Source organism: Dipodomys spectabilis, unplaced genomic scaffold (assembly GCF_019054845.1).
Source record: "Dipodomys spectabilis isolate Male_0828 unplaced genomic scaffold, ASM1905484v1 ptg000018l, whole genome shotgun sequence".
In the NCBI taxonomy this organism is placed as follows: Eukaryota; Metazoa; Chordata; class Mammalia; order Rodentia; family Heteromyidae; genus Dipodomys; species Dipodomys spectabilis.
Window position 1 is genome coordinate 12,434,906 of NW_024870695.1, and position 18,439 is coordinate 12,453,344.

At 41.9% G+C, this 18,439-nt stretch overlaps 1 protein-coding gene across 3 annotated transcripts in view; it reads left to right on the forward strand.

Annotated features, from left to right (window-relative positions):
* Positions 1-4,572: 4,572 nt before the first annotated feature.
* Positions 4,573-18,439, forward strand: part of Top2a (DNA topoisomerase II alpha) — a 34,160-nt gene continuing 20,293 nt past the window's right edge. For all 3 annotated transcript variants that reach the window (XM_042673614.1, XM_042673615.1, XM_042673616.1), the window contains exons 1-19: positions 4,573-4,700; positions 5,581-5,733; positions 5,939-6,029; positions 6,713-6,776; positions 8,161-8,306; positions 9,145-9,242; positions 9,411-9,623; positions 10,595-10,768; positions 10,907-11,008; positions 11,112-11,249; positions 12,750-12,888; positions 13,960-14,117; positions 14,719-14,844; positions 15,572-15,682; positions 15,827-15,932; positions 16,230-16,339; positions 16,753-16,845; positions 17,749-17,863; positions 17,959-18,080. In XM_042673614.1, the coding sequence (XP_042529548.1) occupies positions 4,680-4,700; positions 5,581-5,733; positions 5,939-6,029; positions 6,713-6,776; positions 8,161-8,306; positions 9,145-9,242; positions 9,411-9,623; positions 10,595-10,768; positions 10,907-11,008; positions 11,112-11,249; positions 12,750-12,888; positions 13,960-14,117; positions 14,719-14,844; positions 15,572-15,682; positions 15,827-15,932; positions 16,230-16,339; positions 16,753-16,845; positions 17,749-17,863; positions 17,959-18,080 (2,280 nt within the window). In that variant the 5' untranslated portion in view covers positions 4,573-4,679. The remainder of the gene's footprint in view (positions 4,701-5,580; positions 5,734-5,938; positions 6,030-6,712; positions 6,777-8,160; positions 8,307-9,144; positions 9,243-9,410; positions 9,624-10,594; positions 10,769-10,906; positions 11,009-11,111; positions 11,250-12,749; positions 12,889-13,959; positions 14,118-14,718; positions 14,845-15,571; positions 15,683-15,826; positions 15,933-16,229; positions 16,340-16,752; positions 16,846-17,748; positions 17,864-17,958; positions 18,081-18,439) is intronic.

Consider the following 18,439-nt stretch of genomic DNA (forward strand, 5'->3'; position numbering starts at 1 on the left):
AAATCCTGTATTTGCTATTAACTAGCTCTGTGACTTTGGCAACGTGGCTTCTTTTCTCTATCCTCAAATGCCCTCAGTTGTAATAGAGGGATAATGTCAGCCCAGTCAGACAGCCCAGCCTAACGGGGCTGTGCAAAATCCTGCTGAGACAATGTGCTTAAAGCATTTAATATCATGCCTGGTACAGAATCTTTCTCAATCTATTAGTCATTATGATCACTGATCACCATGGTAACCCAATAAATCTTTGTTATAAATGGAGCTCCAGGTAGTAAAAAGACCAACGTAAGGTCACATGCAACTAAGCACGATTTAACACCATTTGTGAGACAACAGTGTGTGTTCCATTTATACTCAGCCTTTAGCGCACGCGCACGCACATACACACACACACACACACACACGCGCGCGCGCGCCTCTATAGGCACTAGTTTTCTCCAGAGTCTCTGTTTTTGTTTGTTTGTTTTTGCTGGTCGTGGGGCCTGAACTCTGGGCCTGGGTGCTGTCCCTGAGCTCTTCAGCTCAAGGCTAGCACCCTACTACTTGAACCACAGCGCCACTTCCAGCATTTTCTGCTTATGTGGTGCTGAGGAATCGAACCCAGGGCCTCATGCATGCAAGGCAAGCACTCTACCACTGAGCCACTGTCCCAACCCCTCTCCAGAGTCTCTTGAGCTGGGTGCTGGTAGTCACAGCACCTATAATCCTAGCTACTCAAGAAGCTGAGATCTGAGGACCAGTTTGATACCAGCCTGGACAGGAAAATTCCTGAGACTCTTAACTCCAATAAACTGCCAAAAAAGCTGGAAGTAAAGCTGTGGCTCAAGTGGTACAGCACTATTCTTGAGCAAAAGAAGCTCAAGGACAGTGCCCAGGCCCTGAATTCAAACCCACGCGCGCATGCGTGGGCACACACGTGCATGCGTGGGCACACGCGCGTGCACACACACACACACGCACACACACAGGCACTCACACGAAACAAACAAAACTTAAAATAATCCTGTACATCTATCTAATATACCTTTGCCCATCTTTGGGATTGTGTTCATTACTCCTAGAAGTTAAATTGCTAAGTTAAAAAGTGTGCATATTTTTTAAATTATGAAAGATACAGGATTTTGAGACTGCTAAAGGAAACATAAGATTTAAGGACTGATCTCTAGTACTGAGTTCTCCCCTGCAGAGTCTCCACAGCCCTTCTATCATCCTTTGCCACAAGCACACCAGAGAGTGAGCTCAATGGAAGATTTTGAGTTTTTCTGACCTTCTCCAACCCAGGGCTGGTATCCTCAGCTTAAAAAAAAAAAAAAAAAAGACCAGATGCTGCCAGTGGTCAACCACAAAGTCAACAGAGCCTCTCCATCCTGCCTTAACCTCCTAAGCATCCTGGCGCTGGCCCAGTCTCACCCAGAAATTTCCAGTGGGCTCCAGCCTAACCATCTCCAAACACAAATCCAGAGTCACACTTTTAGCTTGCAAGAGGGAAAAGAGACACTGCCCAGCCTAGGGAGACTGATGACATCAGGACCTCCTGTCTCCTGGCTCCTGAGCAGGGAGATGAGAAACAATATCCAGAAGCTCAGGAGCTGGACCTGGGGGTTCATTCCTGCTGTTCCAACATTTAGTTCAAGGTCATTCCTTGAGATTTAGTCTCAAAAGAAGAAGAGAAAAAGGAAGGGAAGGGAGAGAAAAGAAAATGAGGAGGAAGAAGAGGGGGAAGAGAGGGGAAGGAAGAAAGAGAAGGAGGAGAAAGAGGAAAAAGGAGAGAGGGAAGAAAAGCTGCTTTGCTGCTGCTGCTCAGTCACACATGGCAATACACTCCAAAAGACCTGAGTGACCTTCAGTTAAACAAGGGAAAACTGGAGTTGGCATTGGTGCCTCATGTGTGTAATCCTAGGTACTCAGGAGGCTGAGATCCAAGGATAGAAGTTCAAAGCAGGACAGTCTTTGAGACACTCCCCTCCCTCCCATCCCCCCACCCCCCCCCCCCTCCGTTAGTCATGGGACTTGAACTGTGGGCCTGGGCGCTGTCCCTCCATTCTTCACCTCAAGGCTAGCTCTCTACCACTTGAGCCATAACACCACTTCTGATTTTCTGGTGGTTTATTAGAGATAAGAGTCTCACAGACTTTCCTGCCTGGGCTGGCTTTGAACCGTGATCCTCAGATCTCAGCCTCCTGAGTAGCTAGGATTACAGGCGTGAGCCACTGGCGCCCAGCCTCTTTGAGACTCTTATCTTCAAAAATGTACCCAAAGCTGGAAGTAGAGCCGTGGCTCACATGGTAGAGCACTAGCCTTGAACAACAACACAAAAAAAGCTCAAGGACAGTGCCTAGGCCCTGAGTTCAAGCCCCAGTACTGGTACGCACACGCGCGCACGCGCACATGTGCACACACACACATGCCCGTACACATACACACACACAAACACACACCTCTTTAGAAATGGTTTTGGAAGGGCTGGGAAGGTGGCTCAGTGGTACAGTGCTTGCCTTGCATGCATGAGGACCTGGGTTTGATTCCTCAGCACCACATAAACAGAAAAAGCCAGAAGTGGCGCTGTGGCTCAAGTGGTGGAACGCTAGCCTTGAGCTGAAGAGCTAAAAGACAGCGCCCAGGCACAGAGTTCAAGCCCCAAAACTGACAGAAAGCAAGCAAGCAAGCAAGAAATGGTTTTGGAGGAAGGGACTGATGGACTGGTGGGAAACAAAGTCATGGAGAGAAGTTATCGTTGCAAACCTGTCCTGAGCACTTTAACTGTGATTTCCTACCCTATCAGGAAAACATGAAGAAATGAAGTTCGGGACAACAGTGAAAGATTTGCCCAAGTACATAATGCCCAGAAAGTACACAACCAAATTCCTACACCTAAAAGATTAGGAAGCTAGTCCCCTAGTTTGGGCCCCTGCAGAGTGGGAGAAGAGAGACAATGAGAGCTTCTCTCTGCACCTGCACAGCCTCCTCCAGGGGGCTCATTTCCAAATGAGTTCCAATCCTTTCTTGCCTCCCAGGATTGGCATCTGACAGGCACCTGGAATTCCTTCTTTGTGTGCAATGCCTCCCAGGCCCCACCCGGCTCAGAGCCCCACCTCTTCCGGGGGAGGGGGGGGGACCACAGCAACAACAACTTGAGGCGCCAGGAGAATTCTCAGATTAGAATGACTCCAAAGTCACCTTGTCTCCACAGTTTGATTCCTCTCAGCAGGGCAGGAGGCCTGTAGCACTCTCAGCTCCTCGGGAGGCTGAGATCTGAGGATCCCAGATGGAAGCCAGGCCAGGCAGACAAATTCGGGACATTTTAAATATCCATTTAGCCAGCAAAGAACAACAAGCAGAGGCATGGCTCAAGTGGTAGAACATCTACCTGGAGGGGAAAAGCTTAGGGACAGCGCCCAGGCTGAGTTCAAGGCCCAGGACCGGCACACACGCGCGCGCGCACACACACACACGCTCGCGCGCGCATACACACACACGCACGCACACGCTCGCCCGCGCATGCACACACACACGCTCGCGCGCGCGCACACACACTCGCGCGCGCACACACGCACACACACACTCGCGCGCGCGCGCACACACACACGCTCGCGCGCGCATACACACACACACGCACGCACACACACGCTCGCCCGCGCATACACACACACGCACGCACACACGCTCGCGCGCGCACACACGCACGCGCGCGCGTACACACACACGCACGCACACACACACGCTCGCCCGCGCATACACACACGCACGCCCGCGCATACACACACGCACGCCCACACACGCTCGCGCGCGCACACACACACGCTCGCGCGCGCATACACACACGCACGCGCGCGCATACACACACACACGCACGCGCGCGCATACACACACACACGCCACGCGCACACACCCCTCCATTTGCCACAACCTCTCCACCCCCGCCCATCCATTATATGGAAACGAAAAGCCGCCGAGGAAGCACTTTGCAGGGAGACTCAGCCGCCGGGGGCGGGGAGGATGCTCGGGCCGGACGGCGCGTACGGAAAGCCCGGGCGCTCAGTTTCCTCAGAGGAACCAGGGAGTTCCCATTCCTCTCCCTAACAACTACGGGAGACGCGGGGGACATGGGAGGGCGGTGAGGGTTTCGTTTTTCATTTTAGGGAATCTGGAAAAAGGCAGCCGTTCCTGAGGAATAAACACCCTTTCCTTCTTTTCACTACGTTAGCCACCCCAGACCAGCCCTGAGACCCTTTCTAGAAGCTTCCGGTCTCTCCACGAGTTTTTCTCCGCCCCAACAGAGGCCAGGACAAGTTGGGCCCTTCTTATTGGCTAAATTCCCTGTCAGTCATTCCGCGATGCCTCAATGTAGTGCGTTTCTGAACTCCTCGAGTCCGGCCTCCCTGACCCACACGGTTCATTCCAACCGGCGAGCTTCCTCAAGCTTTTCATTGGTGCATGTAAAAGTCCCATTGCGATTGGTTCTTCTAGACTAAGCCCGGTGAGAGCGAGCCAGTGATTGGCTTATCTGATTTGGGCGGGCAGAAGAGATTTCAAATGAAACGAGAGGCGCTCTTTTTAACCGACGCGCGGCGGCTGTGGAGAAGAGCGGTCCGGAGTCGCGTCATCCCTTGGTGGAGCAGTGGGTTTCGTAGTTTGTGTGCTTTTTTTCGGGGTTCTCGAGACTCTTTACGACCGTCACTATGGAGGTGTCGCCGCTGCAGGTACAGCTCGCGGCAGGGGTCGGGCGGTGGCGCCTCGGTGGGTCTCTCCGTGGGTGAGGGGAGAGGCTCGCGGGGACCGCGACGGGCCTCGCGTGTCCCGGGCCGGGCCGTGTGGGAGTCGCCGAGTGGGTGAAGCCCCTTCCGGTACTAGCAGTGAAGTACAATTGCTGAGTGGGGATATTGAGTGCGGTTTTGCTGTGTCTTGTTCCTCCGGGGTGGGGTTCAGTTGGTCCCCTAGCAGGCTGTGAACCTGGGGGTTGACTGTCGCCCATCTTGGAAGTTCGCGAGGCTGTGGCGCAGTGCCCCCGCTGAGCACCCGGCGAACCCCAGGGGTCCGGGAGACGGCCCTCCTGCAAGTTAGTAGCACCACCCCCCCCAACTCCCCCTGCACTCACGTCGGCTACCCAGCAGAGATATTTTTTTTTTCTAATGCCTTTATTTCGCCGGTCGCTGGTGGTTTGCGCCTCTAGTTTTAGCTACTCAGGAGGCCGAGGTCCAGGGGATCATGGTTCGAACCCAGCCTGGACAGGAAGGCCTGTGAGATGCATTTCTATAGCCACCAAAATCCGAAAGTCAATGATAAGAGTACCAGCCTTGAGTGAAAAAGCTCAGGGATAGTACCCAGGCAGGCCCTGTTCAAGTCCCAGTAAGAGCCTGCGCTCACACACACACAGTCTTTATTTCAAACAGACACCTGGGAGCCTGGCTCCAGTGAACCTCAAATTCCTGATTTTTCAAAACTATATGAACTTCACCAATACTGCCAGGTTGCAAATCCTGAGGTAGTGTGTTGAAGGGCATCAGCATAGTAAGAGTCTTGACTATCACTTCTGATTAACTTATGGTTTTTTTTAAAAAAATCTTTCTTTTTAATGGCTAGCCTTTAAGTGAAAATATGCAAATGAACAAAAAGAAAAATGAAGATGCTAAGAAAAGACTGTCTATTGAAAGGATCTATCAAAAGAAAACACAATTGGAACACATTTTGCTCCGCCCAGACACCTACATTGGATCTGTGGAATTAGTGACCCAGGTAAAAAAATCAAGCCAGTTAAATGCAATTTAACTTAATAGCTGAAATACTCTGCCAGGTTAGTTTTCTTTACTTTGTGCATTGATGTCACTGGAACTGGCCTATCCTCACACACACACACACATTGTAGTATTTAGGAAATTTTACAGTAATGACAAAATAATAAATATAGCATAAAAATAATCATTTCTTTGCCTCATTCTAGCATTTGTGGGTTTATGATGAAGAAATTGGCATTAACTATAGAGAAGTCACTTTTGTTCCTGGTTTGTACAAAATCTTTGATGAGATTCTAGGTAAGTTCATGCATATAAAAATCCTTAAGAATATCATTTATACCAAAACTTCTAACAAGAGCTCCTGACTGGGAATATCTAGCATACATGCTAGATGCATGAAGCCCTGGGTACAATTCCTCAGTACCACAGAAACAAAAAGCCAGAAGTGGCACTATGGCTAGCCTTGAGCAAAAAGTTCAGGGACAGTGCCCAGGTGGAGTTCAAGCCCCAGGACTGGCAAAAAAAAAAAAAAATCTGTCATTTTACACAATTAGTTGTTGAATAAAGAAGTCAGCCAGGCATAGATGGCTCATACTTATAACCTTAGCTACTCAGGAGGCTGAGATTTAAGAATCCTGGCTCATAGCCAACCCAGGTAGACAAATCTATCAGACTCTTAACCTCCAATTAACTAGCAAAATCCTGGAACTGGTGATGTGTCTCCAGTGATAGCTGTGACCAAAAAAAACTAAGCCTAAGTTCAAGTCCTAGTACCAGCACTACCACTACTATCCCCTCTACCCCCTGCCCAAAGTGAGCCAGTCTACTGCAGTCCAAGAAGTTAAATTTTTCCATATAAATCATTCTATAAACAAAATTGGTAATTTTTAACATCTTGTTAATGCTACTTTATTATTAGGGAATATTTTCCTTATGCTGTAGAGTTTGTGTGTTTTAAAACATTTTCATTTTTCTTTCAGTTAATGCTGCCGATAATAAGCAAAGGGACCCCAAAATGTCTTGTATTAGAGTCACAATTGACCCGTATGTATTAGTATTTTGTTTATTATAGTTCATTGTTATTGTTGTATTTACTTCGATTTGAGGAAAAATGGCTATTTTTGTAAGATACAAGAATACAGAAAAGGAGAATGCTAAAATGAGTAGTCTGTGGGCACTTGCCACCAAGTTCTAACAGTGGTTAATATTCTCATATTTAATCTCATTTGTTTTCCCGAATTATTTCAAAATAATGTGCAGATATGATGACAAGGCCTAAATAATATGGGCAGCATCTCTAGAAATTGAGCTTGAATAAAAAGCATTCAGGAATCTAGAGTTTAAGCTTTTTTTCATGTTATTCAAATAGTAAGCCAGCAGGTGGTGGTAAAGAATAACGTGATCTAGCATTTCTGGTTTTAAATGCTAGTGTTTATTGGTGAGTGGTCAGATGACTTGTTTCACCTTTTTCACTAGCCTAGTCAGTTAGAATAAACTATGATCAAGACTGAATGTGTCAGTGATGGTTAATATACTGGAATGCTCCTCCTCAGGAGCATATCATCTTTCAAGAAATATTTTGCTGGCTGGGCACTGGTGGCTCAATCCTAGCTACTCAGGAGGCTGAGATCTGAGGATCACCATTCAAAGCCAGCCCAGGCAGGAAAGTCCATGAGACTCTTATCTCCAGTTAACCAACAGAAAAGGGCAAGTGGCACTGTGGCTCAAGTAGTAGAGTACTCACCTTGAGCTAAAGAGCTGAGGGACAGTGCCCAGTCCAGAGTTCAAGCTCCATGAATGACCAAAAGAAAAAAATATTGAGCTAATTTTAATTGTTCTTTTCATAGATAATATTAATCCAACATTGCTATTTGAAATAAGAACTATAGCGTGTGCCCTATCAAAACTAAAATGTATTGTTGTCTAAGACTCTAAAATATCCTAGAGACAAGTCCAAGTAAGATTTCAACATTTTATTAGCAAGTCAGGCAGCTCATAATGGATAATGTTCTTCCGTTTATCTATTTTTGCAAAATGCATATTTGGATAGGAAAGGTAAAGGAACTAGGGATATTGGCAGATGGTACTATTAGACATGTTCTAGTATTTTTCCAACTTTTGTCCTTTCCGCTGAGCATAATTTCCTTTGTTTATCCCAACATTTAAAATTTTGTATTTTTTCAACATTATCAGTGTCTACCCAGGTGTTGGAAAAGGTTTCTCCCCACACCCTCTCCTGGTTCCTATTTCAGTAGTGTCAGGAACTAAACATGGTGGAAAAGACTGTAAGCAAAAATACATATGAAAAGAGTCATAATAAAATTGAGGCTTGTGAATTTAGGTATGCTAGAAATAATAGCATTTAAATATTTTAAAATATTAAACAGTTTAGCAGTTTCTATATAATAAATTTTCAATCTTTTTTTAGGGAAAACAATTTAATTAGTATATGGAATAATGGAAAAGGAATTCCTGTTGTTGAACATAAAGTTGAAAAGATGTATGTTCCTGCTCTCATATTTGGACATCTCTTAACTTCCAGTAACTATGACGATGATGAAAAGAAAGTAACAGGTACAGTCTATTGAAAGAAACTAAGAGCTTATTTGCTGCTGTAAAAGAAAAATCTGTTTAATGTCTATCTATGGCACAAGGGTTAATATACAGGGGAAAAGCCAGGCGCTGGTGGCTCACACCTGTAATCCTGGCTACTCACGAGGCTGAGATCTGAGGATCACAGTTCAAAGCCAGCCCTAGCAGGAGAGTCCGTGAGACTTTTATCTCCAATAAACCACTCCAAACAGGAAGTGGTGCTGTGGCTTAAGTGGTAGAGTGCTAGCCTTCAGCTGAAGAGCTGAGGGATAGCTCCCAGACCCAGAGTTCAAGCCCCATGACCGACAAAAAAAAAAAAAAATACAGGGGGAAAAGAAACCTAAATAAAGTATGGAACTCAGCCTGTATAATTGAATAGCCTTGCGAGTATTAAGAAATAAAGCCAGTGCTCATGCATATAATCCTAACAACTCAGGAAACTGAGATGTAGAGGATCCAAAGTTTAAAGGCAGTATAGGGAAGAAAGTCCATAATACTCCCATCTCCAAAATAACCAAGCATTTGGGGTTGGAGGCGTGGCTCAGGTGGTAGGGTGCATGCCAATGAGTAGAAAGCAAGTTCCAATTCAAGTCCTGTCTAGGACTAAAGAGAAAAAAACAAAATAACCAAGCATTGCTCAAATCAGAGAATACTAGATGAGCAAACAAGCTGAGCAGGCACAAGGCCCTGGCTTCAAACCCCAGTAGCAGAAATTTTTAAAAAGAGAGAAAAAGAAGAAAAGAAAGCTGTTAATGAGATAACAAATATATACCTGTATCTCTCTCTATATATATGGTAACAAAAATATTTACTTGTTCAGGTGGTCGAAATGGCTATGGAGCCAAATTGTGTAACATATTCAGTACCAAATTTACTGTGGAAACAGCCAGTAGAGAGTACAAGAAAATGTTCAAACAGGCAAGTAAATAGATATTTTGTACCTTGATTATAAACTAATGTAGCTACTTATGTCATTAATGGTTGTTTAACATTTATAAGCTATTAAATGAGAAATAGCTCATGGCGTATACTAGGTTGTATTTAAATTTTTCACATTTGTATTTTATGTTTTCTATTCTTCTATAGACATGGATGAATAACATGGGGAAAGCTGGTGAGATGGAGCTCAAGCCCTTTAGTGGAGAAGATTATACATGCGTCACCTTCCAGCCTGATTTATCCAAGTTCAAAATGCAAAACCTAGACAAAGATATTGTTGCACTAATGGTTAGAAGAGCATATGATATTGCCGGATCAACTAAAGATGTCAAAGTCTTTCTTAATGGAAATAAGCTTCCAGTGAGTATTATCTGGTGCTAGGGCTTAAATTCAGGGTCTGAGCACTGTCCCTTAGCTTTTTTGCTCAAGGATCGCACTCTACCACTTGAGCCACACCTCTACTTCTGACTGTTAGATCTATTCTGCATAGGCTGGGCTCAAACCTTAATCCTCAGATATCAGCCTCCTGAGTAATTAGGATTATGGTGTGATACACCAGCATTTGATCATATATGTATATATATGTATACGATCAAGTCTTACAGTCTAGCTTTAGTCAAAACTTTCTTCCTGATCACTTAAACCTTTAGTAGCCTTTTAGTTTCTTTTCTTTTTTGCCAGTCCTGAGGCTTGAACTCATGGCCTGGACACTGTTACTGAGCTGCTTTTGCTCAAGGTTAATACTATACCACTTGAGTTACAGCACAACTTCCAGCTTTTTTCTGTTTATATGGTACTGAGGAATTGAACCCAGGGCTTCATGCATGCTAGGCAAACACTCTACCACATTCCTAGCCCTGGTCATTTTTCTTATCATTTCTCAGATAAGTTTCTGAAAAGAAATTAATACCAGATTTCTTTTTTTTTGGGGGGGGTTGCAGTCGTGGGGCCTGAACTCTGGGCCTGGGCGCTGTCCCTCAGCTCTTTAGCTCAAGGCTAGCGCTCTACCACTTGAGCCACAGCGCCACTTCCGGCTTTTTTTTTTCTTTTTGCTTATGTGGTGCTGAGGAATCAAACCCAGGGCCTCAGGCATGCAAGGCAAGCACTCTACCACTGAGCCACCTTCCCAGCCCCGAAATTTCTTATTTTTAAATCAGTTCATTTTAACATACTAAAATTTTCCTCAGAGAAACACTTTTGTGCACTTTAAATGAACATTAGCCCGTCAGTGAGCATCATTTCATTAGTTTCAAAAATTCTTCATCTATTTTTTTGCTCTATTTTTATGAGTGGTTTTTTTTTTAATATCATTATGTTGAACTCCTCTACAGGTGAAAGGATTCCGTAGCTATGTGGATATGTATCTGAAGGATAAGTTAGATGAAACTGGCAACCCATTGAAAGTAATACATGAACAAGTAAACCACAGATGGGAAGTGTGCTTAACAATGAGTGAAAAAGGATTTCAGCAAATTAGCTTTGTCAATAGCATTGCTACTTCCAAGGTAATTTTATAATGTATTCTTACTGTTTTAATAAATAATAATGTTAAATGGAGTTGGGTAACGGAAGCTTCATTTTTTAAGTTTTGATTATTGTAATTTTGAGAACAGTTTTACAGTGTGATAACTTTTCTTCATTAGGGTGGCAGACATGTTGACTATGTAGCTGATCAGATTGTGAGTAAACTTGTTGATGTCGTGAAGAAGAAGAACAAGGGTGGTGTTGCAGTAAAAGCACATCAGGTATGGTATTTTAGCATTTCTTTCTTGTTCTAAAGTTAAGGAAGAGTAAAGCCTATAAGTAAAGCATAGTACATTTTAATGAGTATGTCAACTTTTATTGCAGGTGAAAAATCACATGTGGATTTTTGTGAATGCCTTAATTGAAAACCCAACTTTTGACTCTCAGACAAAAGAAAACATGACTTTACAAGCCAAGAGCTTTGGGTCAACATGTCAATTAAGTGAAAAATTCATCAAAGCGGTGAGTACTGAGAGGGAAATAACAGAAGTATCTCACTTTATTTTTCATTATTTTTCTCAGCTTTGCAGAAATAAGGATTCCTCCCAAACTTCTCCAAATCTTCCTAATCTGTTTTTTTTTTTTTTTGCTTTATTTTGTTTTGTTTGTTTTTTGTAACAGGGTGTCCCTATGAAGACCACATTGGTCTTAAACTTACTATGTAAGTTGGTGGCGGGCCTCCAACTTGTTATTCTCTTGCTTTAGCCACCCAAGTGCAAAACTGAAGGTATATACAGCCACACCAAGTCAAGCCCTAATTTGAAAAGGAAGGGCTTTTTGTTTTGTTTTTGTTTCTTAAAAGCCTTTTATTTCACTAGTCTTCCTTAACTTTATAGAGTCCTTAACAATCAGCATGCCTGTAATTCCCCGGTACATACAAACTGAACTAGTTATCTCCATATTCATTGACCCTCTTTACAAGGAACCTCTTTCTCTCCAACCACAAAACTATTTCCTATCTTAGTTAAAAAGCCACTGGGGTCTAGCTTCTCTTGAAATCTTTCCTTTTTTTTTTTTTTTTTTTTTTTTGTGCCAGTTCTAGGGCTTAAACTCAGGGACTGAGCATTGTACCTGAGCTGCTTTTTTTGCTCAAGGCTAGTACTCTACTACTTGAGCCACAGCACCGCTTCCAGCTTTTTCTGTGTATGTGGTACTGAGGAATTGAACCCAGAGCTTCATGCATGCTAGGCAATCACTCTACCTCTAAGCCACATTACCAGCCCTTTCTTGAAATATTTTAATGACTTCTACTCAAGAAAGTCCAAAATAGGGGCTGGGAAGGTGGCTCAGTAGTAGGGTGCTTGCCTTGCATGCTCGAGGCCCTGGGTTCAATTCCTCAGCACCATATAAGCAAAAAGAAAAAAGCCGGAAGTGGTTCTGTGGCTCAAGTGGTAGAGCGCTAGCCTTGAGCTGAAGAGCTGAGGGTCAGCGCCCAGCCCCAGAGTTCAGGCCCCACGACCGGACCCAAAAAAAAAAAAAAAAAAAAAAAAAAAAGTCCAAAATCCATTTTCCTCAGTAAAGCCTTTACTTTCTACCCTTACCTCCAGCTAATAAAATATTGCACCCATACTATTATTATTACTGTTATGCACCAAACATCTTACTTAATCATAATTTGGCATTATGCTTGTAATTTCTTATTATCTGTCTTCCATATTATAACTTCTAACTCCATGTGGACAAAGTTTAATGACTACTTTGCTATAATCATTGTATTTAACTAAAGTCTTCAACAACTAGCTTAGTGTCGACACAATAAAAGAACATAGAAAATACTTATTAAATGGATGAACCAAAAGGAATCACCTTCCTCATGTTAAGGGAAAACCCAACATGGGAATATCGAAAGATATTATTCTACCTCTTTTTTCAGTCTTTGGATTGTTTATTTTCCTGGGAGCTTGCTTGTATTCTAGATTTGGTAGAACTCTTCTTTCCCAATATGAATCTTTTTGTTCTCAGGCAACTGGCTGTGGTATTGTAGAAAGCATACTAAATTGGGTGAAGTTTAAGGCCCAAGTCCAGTTAAACAAGAAGTGTTCAGCTGTAAAACATAATAGAATCAAAGGAATTCCCAAACTTGATGATGCCAATGATGCAGGTACACTTTCAATGCTTTCCATACTTTGCATGGGTATTTTTTCCAATTTCCTGTTATTGACCACTTCAGTCATTTTCAATTTGGAGCTGTTATAAATAATATTGAGATGATTTGGGTAGGGATATAAAAGCAAGAATATTTATACATGGGCTGGGAAGGTGGCTCAGTGGTAGAGCGCTTGCCTTGCATGCCTGAGGCCCTGGGTTCGATTCCTCAGCACCACATAAGCAAAAAGAAAAAAGCCGGAAGTGGCGCTGTGGCTCAAGTGGTAGCCTTGAGCTGAAGAGCTGAGAGACAGCGCCCAGACCCAGAGTTCAGGCCCCACGACCGGACCCCCCAAAAAAAAAATATACAATGACTTCTTACCTAACAAATATTTTTGATACAATACGATTATATGACTGCTTATTAGGAATAAAAATATTGTGAGAAATTAAGAAACTAGCCAGGTGCTGGTAGCTCACTTCTGTAATCCTAGCTACTCAGGAGGCTGAGATCAGAGGATCACAGTTCAAAGCCAGCCCAGGCAGGAAAGTCCGTGAGATAAGTGAGATTGTGTGAGGTTTCATCATAAAACTCCAGCTGGGAAGGTGGCTCAGTGGTAGAGCACTTGCCTTGCATGTCTGAGGCTCTGGGTTTGATTCCTAAGCACCACATAAGCAAAAAGAAAAAAACCAGAAGTGGCGATGTGGCTCAAGTGGTAGAGCGCTAGCCTTGAGCTCAAGAGCTGAGGGACAGCACCCAGGCCCAGAGTTCAGGCCCCACGACTGGACCCAAAAAAAAAAAAAAAAAACAGTGCCAAATTCAAAACTTAATAGATTGTTTGTTTTTTACATTTTCCATCTAAATTTTTGAACCAGTTGATCATGATAACTAAGACTGCAAAAAAATGAAGCTCAGTATTGTATTTTATACTTTCTGTATATCTAATTATTACTGATTCCATTTTACTCCTAAACCAACACCAAATTATAAATTATCTGTGTTTTGGGCTCTTGCCAGGATGTCTGAGTTAGTATATTTGAGATTGAGCTAAAAGTGCTAAAATTAATTTGTGTATTTTTCTTTTAGGGAGCCGAAACTCTACGGAGTGTACACTTATCCTGACTGAAGGAGACTCAGCCAAAACTTTGGCTGTATCAGGCCTTGGTGTAGTTGGGAGAGACAAATATGGGGTTTTCCCTCTCAGAGGAAAAATACTCAATGTCCGAGAAGCTTCTCATAAACAGGTAGAATATAAACTATCTTTAGAATCTGAATCCCTGGCTATTGATATAACTCAATTGGTAGGATGCTTTCCTAATATATACAAAGCAGAGGTTTAATCCCCTGAACTGCAAAAAAAAAAAAAAGTGGAGGAATCTAAATCTAGTTTATGATGCAGTGCTCTATGCTTGTATTCCATGCCCTCATTGAACATTTTGAAATATATCTTAGATTTCTGCCTTTTAAGAAATTGTGTGTACTTTAGCATACAGAAAGCTTTAGGTTTGGTTCGCAGCACATTGGGCAACATATAGAGCTGGTCTTCTTCTGCTTGAGCCACACTTCCAGTTTTAGCTTTTTGCTGGTTAAAGAGATACTTTCAGGATTTGTCTCCCTGGGCCATCCCTGAACTTCAGTCCTCAGACTCTTCTGAGTACTTAGGATTATAGATGTGAGCCACCAGTACCTGTCTATCTTTATAGACCTTTCTGGCTTGTTAAAGTATATTCAAAATACTAGAGTTCAAAAGAAAACTCAAGAAACATATAGTGTCTTATTTCTTTGGTGTTTTCAATTTTATAAGCAAAACTATTTATTTTTTGATACCTAATATATCCACTTCAGATCATGGAAAATGCAGAAATTAACAATATCATCAAGATTGTTGGTCTTCAGTATAAAAAAAACTATGAAGATGAAGATTCATTGAAGACTCTTCGTTATGGAAAGATAATGATTATGACAGATCAGGTCAGATTTATTTTAGATTGTTAAATTAAATGTGTTATAGTTTTGAGATGATCACACTATTTTGCCCCACTATTTAGTCTGAATCTCATGTGTAAATACAATCCTCAGTTTCTTGACTGTGTACAAACCTATGCAACTACCTAGGCATCTTTTATTGACTACTTTTCTGCAATAAAAGAAATATTAGTAGGAGATTGATTTATCCCCAATCAATGCCTAATTAGATACTCATATTACATTTACAGGTTAGATTTAAGTTTTTGGTATGTGTTCCAGTCCTGGTGCTTAAACTCAGGGCCTAAGAGCTGTCCATGAGCTCTTTTTCTCAAGGCTAACATTCTAGCTCCACTTCCAGCTTTTTTGTTAGCTAATTGGAGGTAAGATTCTCACAGACTTTCCTGCCTGGACTGGCATTTAACCTTTATCCTCAGATCTTAGCCTCTTGAGTAGCTAAGATTACAGGCAAGAGCCATAGACACTTGGCTTGGACTTACTTTTAAATAGCCTTTTGTTGGTTGACTCAGGGTTTTAATATTTAACCTAGACAGGCATCAGACTTGTTACTCTCCTGACTTCTAAAATTGCAGGCCTGTGTTACCACACTTGTGAAATAGCCTCTCTGTCCAACCCCTGTAGAACAATTTTTTAGAAATTACTAGTAAATCAATCCTAATTCATTTAATTTCTAAATAATTCTTTTGTACTTTGACTTTTCAAATATTTCTAGGACCAAGATGGTTCCCATATCAAAGGTTTGCTAATTAATTTTATTCATCACAACTGGCCCTCCCTTCTGCGACATCGTTTTCTGGAGGAATTTATCACTCCCATTGTGAAGGTATACTAATTTCTAGGATACAAAAATAGATATTCTGAGGCACAGCTGCTCAGTCCTGGTAATACAGATAACTCTTGGGTAGTGTAATAGTGGACAGGGGAGCCCATATTGTACAGAGTTAAAACAAAGTCTTCTTTATCATAGGTGTCTAAAAACAAGCAAGAAATGGCATTCTACAGCCTTCCTGAATTTGAAGAATGGAAAAGTTCTACTCCAAATCATAAAAAATGGAAAGTCAAATATTACAAAGGTTTGTAATAAAACATAAAAATTCTTATTTTGAGCGCTGGGAATGTGGCTTAATGGTAGAGTGCTTACCTAGCATGCATGAAGCCCTGGGTTTGATTCCTCAGTACCACATAAACAAAATAATCTGGAAGTAGAGCTTTGGCTCAAGTGGTAAAATGGTATCTTTGAGCAAAAGAAGCTCAGAGACAGTGCCCGGGCCCTGAGTTCAAGTCCCAGGACTGGCAAAAAGAAAAAATTTCTATTTTGATAGGTCCTATTATACAAGATTAAATGGCTGAATGATATTTTGATTTTGTAGGTTTGGGCACCAGCACATCAAAAGAAGCTAAGGAATACTTTGCAGATATGAAAAGACATCGAATCCAATTCAAATATTCTGGACCTGAAGATGATGCTGCAATCAGCCTGGTAAAATTGAGTTATATAATGAAAAATCACTACGTCAGCCAATGTTTCCAGTAAACATGTCCTAGAGAAGGAATTGGATATTTTAAAAAGCAGGATTTTTGTTGTTTCTTTTAAAAGATATTTTGGCTGGGTGTTGGTGGCTCACACCTGTAATCCTAGCTACTGAGGAGGCCGAGATCTGAGGATCTGGGTTAGAAGCCACCCTTTGCAGAAAAGTACATAAGATTCTTATCTCCAATAAAGTACTCAGAAAATGCCAGAAGTGATGCTGTAGTTCAAGTGGTAGCCTTGAACACAGAGGCTCAGAGACAGTACCCAAGTCCTGAGTTTATGCCCCAGGATTGGCAAAAACAGAGAGAGATTCTGGAACCTTTTGGGTAATGGTGACATCTTTTTCATCTTCTAATTTGTAGGCTTTTAGCAAGAAACAGATAGATGATCGAAAGGAATGGCTAACTAATTTTATGGAGGATAGAAGACAACGGAAGTTACTTGGCCTTCCTGAGGTAAACATTTTAAATGTATCCCATAAAGTGTGCTATTCAATTTATCTTTTAGGATTGACATTATAGCAAATTAAAACTTACATGAAGTTATTTAAGTAAAAAAAATCAATATAATAACCATAGCCACGTACCATATAAGTGTTTCAAACAATGATGGACTACACATATAAGTGATCCTGTGAAGTTTTTTAAAAGCCAAAAAAAAATCTTAAAGTCATGAGTAATACTTTGTAATAATAAACTTGATTTATCTTTAAAACAAAATGGGCTGGGCATCAGTGTCTCATACCTGTAATCCTATCTACTCAGGAGGTTGAGATTTGTGGATCATGGTTCAGAGCCAGCCTGGGCAAGAAAGTCTATGAGATTTCTCTCCAATTAACCACCCAAAAAATGCTGCAAGTGGAACTGTAGCTCAAGTAGTAGAGCATAATTCCTGAGAAAAGAATCTCGGGCAGAGCCCAGACCCTGAGTTCAAATCCCAAGACTAGCGTGCACGCACACACCCATGCACACAAGAAAAAGATTCTGCATAATTAAATTTTTGAGGGTCTTAAGTATAGTGGCTGAACACTGGTGCCTCATGCCTGTAATCTTCTCTACTCAGGAGGCTGAGATCTTAGGGTCACAATTCAAAGCCAGCCCAGGCAGGAAAGTCCGTGAGACTCATCTCCAATTGACCACCAGAAAACCAGAAGTGTTACTATGGCTCAAAGTGGTAGAGCACTCTCCTTGAGCTCAAGAGCTCAGGGACAGCACCCAGGCCCAGAGTTCAAGCTCCAGAACTGATTTTTTTTTTTAAAAAAAAGGCATATAGTGATTTCCTAAGCTTTTTTGTTAAATATTGTTAAGACCCATGTTTTATTTTAAGCTAGATCATGTGATACTATCTTGGTCCCCTAGGATTATTTATATGGACAAACTACCACTTATCTGACGTACAATGACTTCATAAACAAGGAACTTATCCTGTTCTCAAATTCTGATAATGAGAGATCTATCCCATCTATGGTAGATGGTGAGTTATGATTTGTTAATCTGTTTTTAAAATATAAATTAATACTCAAAAATTGTTAAATTGAGGATACTAATGATTGTTCTTTCATTTTAAAGGTTTGAAACCAGGTCAGAGAAAAGTTTTGTTTACTTGTTTCAAACGGAATGACAAACGAGAGGTAAAGGTTGCCCAGTTAGCTGGGTCAGTGGCAGAGATGTCCTCTTATCATCATGGTGAGGTAAATACATGATCTGTTATGTTTTCAGAAAGCATTATAGCATAAAGTATTGCACAGTCCTTCCCTAAACATATTTGATGCAAGTCTAAGCTGCTATATATAGTTAAAAAAACAATTTGGTAAAACTTACCAAACTGTAAAATGTAATTACCCTTTGACCTAACAATTATATTTCTAAAACAACATCCCTATAAGAATCTATATTTATGGTTGGGAAGGTGGCTTGTGGTAGAGTGCTTGCCCAGCATGCATGAGGCCTTGGGTTCAATTCCTTAGTACCATATACACAATAAAGGCTGGAAGTGTCATTGTGGCTCAAGTGGTAGAGTGCTAGCCTTGAACAAAAGAAGTTCAAGGAC